Source organism: Larimichthys crocea, chromosome X (assembly GCF_000972845.2).
Source record: "Larimichthys crocea isolate SSNF chromosome X, L_crocea_2.0, whole genome shotgun sequence".
In the NCBI taxonomy this organism is placed as follows: domain Eukaryota; kingdom Metazoa; phylum Chordata; class Actinopteri; family Sciaenidae; genus Larimichthys; species Larimichthys crocea.
The window spans coordinates 21,879,248-21,889,705 of record NC_040020.1 but is presented as its reverse complement, the minus strand read 5'-3'; the positions used below and the strand labels follow the sequence as shown (position 1 = coordinate 21,889,705).

Genomic DNA, 10,458 nt, shown 5'->3' with positions numbered 1-10,458 from the left:
TCCATATAATGTACCTCTTTTGTGGAGCTGGATGGGGCTGTAATGCTGTTTTTATGTAACAATGAGATGTGTTTGTTTTTTGCTTTACTGTTTTTGTGTGTATGTGTGTGGGATTGTGGTTGTGTGAGGATGTGATTTAAGTGTGCATTGCCTATGAGGTGCCGTCAGGGACATTATTCAGAAATACCTCTCACACACACTACTGAAATATTACGCTCTTACACACACTAGTGAAACGCTCTTACACACACTAGTGAAATGCTCTCACACACACTAGTGAAATGCTCTCACACACACTACTGAAATATTACGCTCTTACACACACTAGTGAAACGCTCTTACACACACTAGTGAAATGCTCACACACACTACTGAAATGCTCTCACACACACTACTGAGATTTCAGTGTAACCGGAAGGCATTTCAGTGTAACCGGAAGGCATTTCAGTGTAACCGGAAGGCATTTCAGTGTAACCGGAAGGCATTTCACTGTAACCGGAAGGCATTTCACTTAAACCGGAAGGCGGGTTGTAAGAGGGAGCGCAGCATCGTTGGGTTGCAATGGCGTGGCGCAACGCTCAGCTGGGCGTCATTGGGGCCGCGAGACGGGAAAAGCGCCGTAAGCCGGCTCTCCACGGTGTCGGCACTCAAGGGGGCGTGGCACTGTTGCCTGCTCGCTGTTGCATTAGATAATGTTCGAATTGTCTCCGCTGATGACAAAATGTTGTTGAGTAGCGCGGCAGCTTCTGTAAGTCCACTGGAAAGCTCCTCCTGGCGCGACATCTGCAACCCAACGATGCTGCGCTCCCTCTTACAACCCGCCTTCCGGTTTAAGTGAAATGCCTTCCGGTTACAGTGAAATGCCTTCCGGTTACACTGAAATGCCTTCCGGTTACACTGAAATGCCTTCCGGTTACACTGAAATGCCTTCCGGTTACACTGAAATCTCAGTAGTGTGTGTGAGAGCGTTTCAGTAGTGTGTGTGAGAGCATTTCAGTAGTGTGTGTAGGAGCGTAATATTTCAGTAGTGTGTGTGAGAGCATTTCACTAGTGTGTGTAAGAGCGTTTCACTAGTGTGTGTAAGAGCGTAATATTTCACTAGTGTGTGTGAGAGCATTTCACTAGTGTGTGTAAGAGCGTTTCACTAGTGTGTGTAAGAGCGTAATATTTCAGTAGTGTGTGTGAGAGCATTTCACTAGTGTGTGTAAGAGCGTAATATTTCAGTAGTGTGTGTGAGAGGTATTTCTGTATAATGTCCCTGACGGCACCTCATAATTGCCTCCCCCCACCCCTTGTGTGTGTTTTATTGATGTTGAAATATATCATTAAAGAGCATCAAAAGCTGAAGAATAAAAAATAAAACACGTCTGTGTATTCCTTTTGTCAGCGTTCCTATTGTCATTCCTCACTGCTCCCACACCCACCCGCTCACAAATAGCCCTTAAATTTCTCTCTCGATAAACCTGGACTCTGCACTCCGATAAAGGCAGAGGATAAATGAAGAGTGCACTTTGTGAGGAGAACAAAAATTCATTCCGGAGTTTTTTGTATTGTTAAATGTGTCGGTATTGAGTAAAAATATGTTTCAAAGTGAAGCAGTTTCTTAAAGAATCAAAAGCCCTCAGCTAAAAAATAAATCATGTGTCCACAGTGTTTGGGTTTTTTTGTGTTGATTCCTGAGGGGCAGAAGGAGGAGCTGAGGGGTTTAATGTGCACCAGGGCCACAACTGTGAAAGCATCAATAACTACCCTCACAGTAAAGCACTCCTGGGTGTAAGATTGGCTCTATCGATCAGCTTCTCTAAAGATAACATCCTCACTTGTGGACCTGACTCTTTAAAAATTCTGAAATTTCGTTAAACCTCCCTTTTTGTTTCTTAATCTTTCCTGTGGGAGACATGCATGTAGAAAAAGACCAACATCTCGGGCTCCACACCAAAAAAATTCTCTGCACGTCAGTGAAGTTAAATGTTTAATTTGCAAAGGAAGTAAAAATCACTCCACAAATCTCTCTGAAATGGCTTTTGAGGCTGGTCAGACGTGTGTGTTCTAGCCCGTGGTGGGCGAGTGTCTTAACAGAGGTGAAATACACTGCTGAGTATTGATCGGAGGCCATGTGATTCAACTTCTTTCCCTGCTCCCTCATAGTCTGTATCCGCCCGCATCGATTGGATGGATGCAGGCAAGCTGGACCTGCACAACAACATGGTCAACCAGATGTCTGCTGCAGAGAAGCTTGCCCACTTAGCCTTCAACCCTAATTGTTATGCCTTTTGAGTTTTATTGTCAGCCATTTGTGCTCTGATTGGACATTCTTGAGCGCAGATATGAACTATAATTTACCAAATGCTGTTACCATGAGACTTTAATATAGCCCTAAAAACTAGCTTTGAATATAATTTAATAACTTTGTCTAGAGTGTCTAATGTGTTAATTGGTATCGGTTTATGAAATTCACACAGGCTTCACACTTAAAATGTCTGTGATATAAAACTTCTGTTAGAATCAATAAGCTATTGTTTCTGGGTTTCATAAATTTATCATAAAATCTAATGAACATTTGTTTTGGTCTTATTGATTGCAATGCAATAAAGCTAAAACTCCTTATTGATCACAGACCCAAATATAAATTTCTAGAGGCCGTGCTCACTGCACCAATCAGTATTTTATAGTGGCTAAGTCAACAAACACCTCAAACGTGTGACGCATGCAGTGCAGAATGTTTGTTTTAAAAAAAACAGGACACTGAGAATCTTTGGTACAAAGAAAATGATATTTGTTTTAATATGCTGTTGTCTGCTAGCAACCTGCCCAGTGCTTGCAATGCTTGTGTGTAGCAATGCTTATAATTGTCATTTATGTAATGTTTGGTATGATTTTGTGTAAGTAATTAGTTTTTTGTTTTTTTGGATGTGTGCTGCTGTCTTTTTTTTATCTTGCAATAACACTTTAATTTGTGACATCGAGAAGCCATCTTAAAAAGGCAGCAGCTGTATGTCTGCAACCAATCACACTCTGCACGTGCAATGGGAAAGCATATATGTTAATTTACTATATGTCTACATATATGTACTACAATCTCTATTTCCTATAAAATTAGTTGGGCTAAACAGAATTCTCAAAAAGATACATACCTAAATATTGCAGGTTAGATCAATCTGTGCAGATGCAATTGCATGGCAAGTGAAAACTCAGCATCAAAAATAAATGCAACCTTCATAATTAATACAACAGGGTTTCACTAAATCCCACCGAGCAAACATTACATCAACATTAACACACAAATATGCAGAAAACCTAAAACAAATTGAGACTGCAGCTTTACCCCGTTCCCTCATGAGGCCTTACCTTGTGCCACCATTGTAAAGAAGAATTTGTTCTGAATGACTTGCTTTGTTAATTAAAGGTTAAATAAAAATAAATAAATAAAACTGTTATTATAATTACTGTACTGCTCACCAGGGGAAAATGTGGAGTGGAACTAAAGTTGAAGAGATTGTTAAACATGGCTGTTTATTTAGACTACTGTATTGTGACTGTAGCTACTCTTCCTTGGGTCCCTATTCATATGTTTAACAATACTCTGATACATCAATACACATGTGTAACATCTGTACTCATAAGACATGCATACATATCACAGACTTATTACATAACAGGTGTAACTAACCATGTTTGCACTACAGTCATTGTTACTGATCGAATGGCATCATACTCTTGCTTCCAGTTGTGCTTTTTTCTGCTCAAACAAGTTGAAATCTCTGTTGTGAAGAAGATGCAAGATCAGATTCAGGTTAACAAGATGAAAAAATGTCATATCACAAAATGGGCACACTTTAGAAAGGCTTTCAAAAAGGGGGGAAAACTTTGGGAAACACTGTTTTAAGGACAGACCTGGTTCTATTTAACATTATAGTTGTTATAGTTGTGCATACACAATGTTTTCCTGTCCTATAAGTGATTATTACAGACATTAAAGACTTAAAGTTAGGCTTTAGTTTAAGGTTAACCTGACTAAATGTTGCCATGTGTTCTCAGCAATTACTTTGGTATCATAGCCAATAAAAACGATGGCCAAAGTAATAAAACAAAGAGCCAAGCTATAATTAACTACAGTATATTCAGCCTTTAATGGACATCTTTACTATTGTTGTACTCTGCTACTTTCTGGCAAAATACTTCTTGTTCACTTCACATAAACACCTGTTTGACGATCCACTGTGCGGTGGTCGGTGGCCATTAGCATTCCATCTGATGCACATCCAAGTGCTGATCCTCATTTAATTTGCTTCCAAGCTTTATCTGGAGCAGCAGAGATAATGCAAACATTTTGCTATGTTAATTGAAATCCTGAATAATTAACAGACTGCCTTACTTAGTTTGATTAGATTTTTTTTTTGTCATATCAGGCAATACAAATCATATTAAGCAGCAAAAGCCGATTCTAAAAGCATTTTGTGTTGTCTTTCTCATGTTTCTCAAACCTGAGAGGCTTCACTGAAATATGGATCAGTCTTGAATTTAAAACATTTTCTGTGCACTACGGTGAAACAACTATAAAACAAATAACAATAGATCTGTTGTATCCACATACCCAGAGGGAGAGGGAAGCCTGTCTGACTAATATTGAGTCTATAGGGTATCAGGCTCTCTGAGTCGGACTACCAACAAAGTTAGTTGCTGCAGGATACTTTTTCATGTGTCATTATTTCCTTGGACCAGTGAAACTAGATGTGAACCTATTTTCTGCAAGATTGTAAGAACCTCCTGGATGTTCCGGTTGGGGGGAACTGTCCACTTCATTTACTCTTTCCATTTGTTAAGGCTTTTATGAAAGTCACGCACCATCTGCATGGCAAAAACACTTCTGGAAACTTCTCTTAGGAGTGTGTTTGCTACTGCAAAACGCCCACTGCCTAAGTTGTTAAATGAGGAGATTAATATTGTAGTTTTCAGCCGTCTCTGTGACCTCTGTTTGGTTTTACCTTGGTGGCTTAAGTTAAGTTGTGTTCAATCAAAATGCGTGTGGTAGGCTGGCATAGCTTTCAGTTTCTTTCAATACAGAATGCAGTCAAAATAGTCCAACTCTCAGTGAGACATCAGCTGCCAGCACTAGAGGCCTTCATCTGTTCCCTCTGGACTCAATTTGTGCATCATTTTGTTTACACGAACACGCACACATACACACAAACACACACACACACATAAATTTGACCAACCTCAGAAGACACATGTACCTAGTTATTCCAAACACTGTCATCTCTTCTAAAAATGCCCTGGGATTGCTGTCAAAGGCTGAGTGTAATTAGAAATGAAAAGAGAGACTCATGAATAAATGACCTGTGGTATTTGTTGGGGACAGGAAGCCGTGTAAAATAAGTAAAATCCAATTAAGCGGTTAGGGAAATTGTGTTGGAAGTTATAAATCAGCAATATGGTACAGATTTATGCTGAGTCGCATTCATTTCTCTTTTGGCTCCCTCCTTTACAAGATAAATGACTTTAAAGATACACTGAATGACTTAAAGGTCTAGTGTGTAAGATTTAGGGGCATCTATTATGAATATGTGAGAAATAAAATATAATATTTACGTTTTCACTGTCGTGTTTTTACAGCAGCCCAGGAACATTCTAGGCTCTTGATAGGGCCTTTCACATTTCACATTTTTGTGAGTTTCACAGCAACCATAGGTTCTCCTACAGGCTAGGGAGGGGAGGGTGAAACGAGGTATATTCAGTTGGTTGCAACCACTAAATCCTACACATTGGACCTTTAAAGTTGGCCTGAAGAGTTTTCTTGTCAACAAAAAATGTCTCATTGAGCTCTAACAAATGTGTTGAATGCATCCCTGTCCTCATAACATTTGCAAAGCATTTAAAATCAGGATTGTTTACAAAAAACACAGTACAAGGCCCTCTGTCCTAACCTTAGACCCTTGGCATCGGCTAAAAAGAAATCTTTTTAATGTGGGAAAGAAAAGGAAGAAAGCCTCAGGAAGAGGGACAGAGAAGGACAGACATGTTATTGAAGATATTCAATAGATGTTGCGTATACAGAACAGACCAACAACAATTTCACAGAATATAGAAATTACAATGACAACATTTCTGATACAGAATGTTGATCTAGGACTACATGGAACAACTTCAGGTATCACCAAGTGTGGCTACACAAGGTAACAAAGAAAGAGAGAGAGAGAGAAAACTGGAAAGAGAGAAAAGAAGAACACAGCTTGGAGGTTTGAATCAAAACCAGAGGTTTACAAGATCTTATGTGTACAATGTATGCGAATCTTGAGGATGTGTTTACTAGCTTGCAGTTTTTTGTCAGTGATGTAGTGCAGAGTATACACAGGTACACCGATATACCTACTTATATTTCGGTCGCCATTGGATAAACCGTCCTCTAAAGTCCTTCTGATGTGCATAATTCTGTAGTGCTCTGTGACCTAAACTTTTAGTGATGGCAAAGACATGACATAGTTGTCCAGTTTGAGTGGATGAAGTGAAGAATGAGGAATACTTTACTCAAAATGCATAATTATGTAGTTGTCTCCCCATCTGTGGGTCATGATTTATTGCAAAATCTACAATTAGTATGTGGCTGATGTTGATTTCATAATGATCAGCAGCAGAAGTTAAGTGACAATATGCAAATACTATTGGCCCATTTTTGGCTGTGATGAATATGTAAGAGTACTTACATGTCACTGTTTATAATTTTATCCTTTCCTTGACATGCCACTTTAAAGTATGGGAGTAAGAGTACAATCACTTCTCCAGGCAACCACTGGTATTTGACTCCAAGCACACACAAATGCTTAGTAAACTCATAGTAAAATGGCTCCGTAGTAAACTTCACAGGTAGGTGCAGGGACTTGTTTCAGTTTTTATGATTTCCTACTGACTGCCGAGATGTCTGATGTATTTTAACCTTTGTTGACCCATGTGTGATGTCTGTGAATTGTTATGAAGCTGCCAGGGTCCTGACATCCCTTCCTAGGGAAGTTTCAGAGCACTTCACACTCTGAGTCCAACATGATGATATCACACAGTGTCATGTGGCCCCACCAACTCAGAGGTGACATAAAAGTGTGAGGGAACAACAGAGGTTAGGGAAAGGAACTAAATATCCCAGGACGGCAATCAAAGTGCTGTACGCCAAAACTATATCCATGTGTAGTGAATGAATAAATTGCATAACATTACATAATTAAGATTTTGTTTCTCTCCGTCTTTTGACTAATATCTTTTCTCTTTGCCTGTTGACTGAACATCTTTGAATTTGAATTAATTTTGGTGAGTTTTTTTTTCATCAACACTTTACCTTAATTAAGTAATTAAATAAAAATTCAGTCTTTTGTATGTAATACAAGACTTTTATTCTAAGGGGTGTGATTTAGCTCAGTTGGTAGAGCATCTGCCCCAAAGCTCAGCTCTTGCCATGGCAGCCCAGGGTTCGAATCCGACATGTGGCTCTTTCCTGCATGTCATTCCCCATCTCTCTCTCCCTGCATTCCAGTCACTCTTGAGCTGTCTCTATCAAATAAAAAAGCTTGAAAAGACCAAAAAAATTATCTTAAAAAAAAAGAAAACTATTTTACTCTGAAGGGAGATTGGATGGAATTTCACCTATAGATGAATTTACCTCAGGGGCTCCCAGGTGTCCTTTAGGTATTTTTTAAAAAGGCAATATTTTTTTGTATGAATTATTATGAAAATTTTGATATTAAAATATACAAATGAGACATTGTCTAATATGGACATAAACAATGGCTAAAGCCAGGTTAAACCAGCTTTCATTTTGTTGACATATTAGAGTCAAAGTTAGAGTAAAGCCCCCATAAGTCCCCATGATAAAATGCTTAACTTCACTACAGAAATAAACATGTTTACAGCCTGGTACAAAAAACAGTTTTAGTCTCTATGATATTAAGAAATAAAATTTATGCGTAAGTAAGTGTGTGTCTGATTTGACTGATGTATCAGCACCTAGGCTTCATGTCTTTGCCCATTTTTGGATTAGCTACGAAGGGGCAGAGGCTGGACTGCCAAGATGGTGCTCGCCAAAACTGCCACACTAAAATAAACACTTAAATATGTATTTTGTGCATTTCCAAAGTAACCCAAAATTTCAAATAGGACCAGTGCATAAAACAAAAACATGTTTTTGCCTGTAGTTTCACTTTAAAACATGTTGTTTATACATTGTCAATTTTCTGCAAAATTCCTGTGACTTATGTTTTTATGCATATTGTGACCTGCTGACATTGTCCTGAAACAAGACATCAGGACATCATCTTGACATCAATCATATGCTAACACTCACAAAAGTAATACTGAGGCGTGCTCGTGCCTTGACTTAACAGCGAGGCTCAGCATTGACACCGACGGAGCCTTCATCTGCTCTGTCACGTCTCCCGCTGCCTTTCCTCACTGCACACCGGCCCTTATTTTTAATACTTCTCCTGCTCAGCAGATACTCAGGTTTGAGATCTCTTATTTGAGGCTGGTGGTCTCTCTCTCTCTCTCTATCTGCAGCGCACTGCACACATTTCTGCAGAGCTGCCATGTAGCGTTGACAACACAGCACGATGCACAAGAGCAATAGAGCCACCGTGATGTGAAAATCGGTGGTTAACGAAAGGTGTCTGGGGTAATCACTGCTGTTTGGGAGAAAAAAACCTGATTCTCATGCTGGAATATATGAAGGTTCAAATGTCAGAAGTCCTGAGTTCCACTGTTATATTCCTGTACCCAGCTAGATACAGTAAGTCCAGTAAATGTTTTGATGGGGATTTGATTTGGAGAGGCACACAGAGGCATGCAGTGTGCACTGTCCTGGTGTTCTAACAAGAGAACCACAGATAACACCTCCTTTCCCAACTAACTATCAAATGATTCATTGCAACAGCAAAAGAAAAAACAATGGTGCATCATGTCTCATTAACCAAAGAATGCCCCATCATAACGGGTTATTAATACAAACATCAGCCAGCACTGATTGGCTGCCCACTAAGCCTCTACGCATCATGGTGCATGGCAGCGAACATTTCAATGTAATGACTCAAACTCATCACCTGTCATGGTGTATTTTTTGACAGTGGCGACAGATTGAGTGTACTCTCTGTGCACGACGTGACACGACTTCTCTCAGTCTTTCACCCGTCCTGTTCCCCAGGTTGGGTTGATTGTATGGAAACGCCATAATTCAATGCAGCGGGATGATAACGCTGGCAGAGCAATAACAGGATACAAGTCGTTTTGCTGATGTTGAGGAAAAACTGTGAAGCTGCAGTTAAAATTTTTTTCATCATGTTTGAAATTGATAGGTAGGTAGTCACATTAATGTGTGCAGTAGGCTTGTTGGCTCAGTGTTTGTGGCCTCAGGCATGTGTGTTATTTTCTATTTTCTTCTTTGCCTGTACATGATGTTTGACACACACAATAATCAATGTTTCACTCTGCTATTGTTTTACCCACTCTGTATGCATTGTATGTATGTATATACCTCATCACATTCTCATTAAGTACAGTGTACAATACAGAGGACCTTTATTATATGCCCAAAGGCTAACGAGTTAATAATAATTAGTAAATGGTAATTTGATTAAGCAGTTTTATTTAGAAACGTGCATAATTATGTATAATTATAACATGTTTTTGGTGCTTTATGGTCACCCTGATGAACTGGGGACTTCCAGGGTGTACCCAGCCTCCAGCACAACTGTGAACCCATGAAGGATAGGTGGTTACAGAGATGGATGTATAGATGGATGGTTCCTTATGGCTGTCAAGCCAAACTGTCGACTAACATATCCTCACCTCATGAAGTTGATATGATGAACATGTTGCCTGTTTACATAGCTAACAGACACAGCTTCATTAGCATTCATTTGTGTTTCTGTCCACCTGATGAGAGTAATTTAAATATTCCTTCTGCTTTTATCTCCTCTTCTCCACCAACAGAGAAATAATATCTGTGTGTCTTGTTAACAGCGCCGCTATCTTCCCTAGCTTGCCATAAATGTGTCTGTGGGTCATTTGGTCCTGGGCAAAGAAAATTCAGTGGGTTTATAACGGCTGCCTGATGCAGCTGGAAACAAAGTTAATGAGAGCTGTGAGTATACCAGAATAGTATATCTGAAATGAGCTGACACTCAACTGCCACAGTTGAGAGATAATTCTCTGTGAACATAGAAGAACAACTCTGGAGCAAAACTTGAGGACAGAAACAGGGAATATGTAATATCAAAAATTGATTAATGCAGCTTTAAGGTCTTAAAACTAGATTTTGACAAGGACCACATGATTTTTTAACCATGACCCACCTTACGTTGTATTCAGTGGTGTGAACTTCATTACAAATTTAAAATGAATCTAATTACCAAAACCACCTGACGTGCAGTGAGATGGTCCCTTAGAGAGAGTTAGTTAGTACATTATTAATTTATTAAG

The 10,458-nt window shown here is 39.3% G+C and overlaps 1 protein-coding gene across 1 annotated transcript in view; it reads left to right on the top strand.

Annotated features, from left to right (window-relative positions):
• Positions 1–561: 561 nt before the first annotated feature.
• The window catches only part of eif4g2b (eukaryotic translation initiation factor 4, gamma 2b), a 37,595-nt gene continuing 27,698 nt past the window's right edge, over positions 562–10,458 (top strand). The window contains exon 1 of the mRNA XM_027282621.1: positions 562–619. Within this exon, the coding sequence (XP_027138422.1) occupies positions 562–619 (58 nt within the window). The remainder of the gene's footprint in view (positions 620–10,458) is intronic.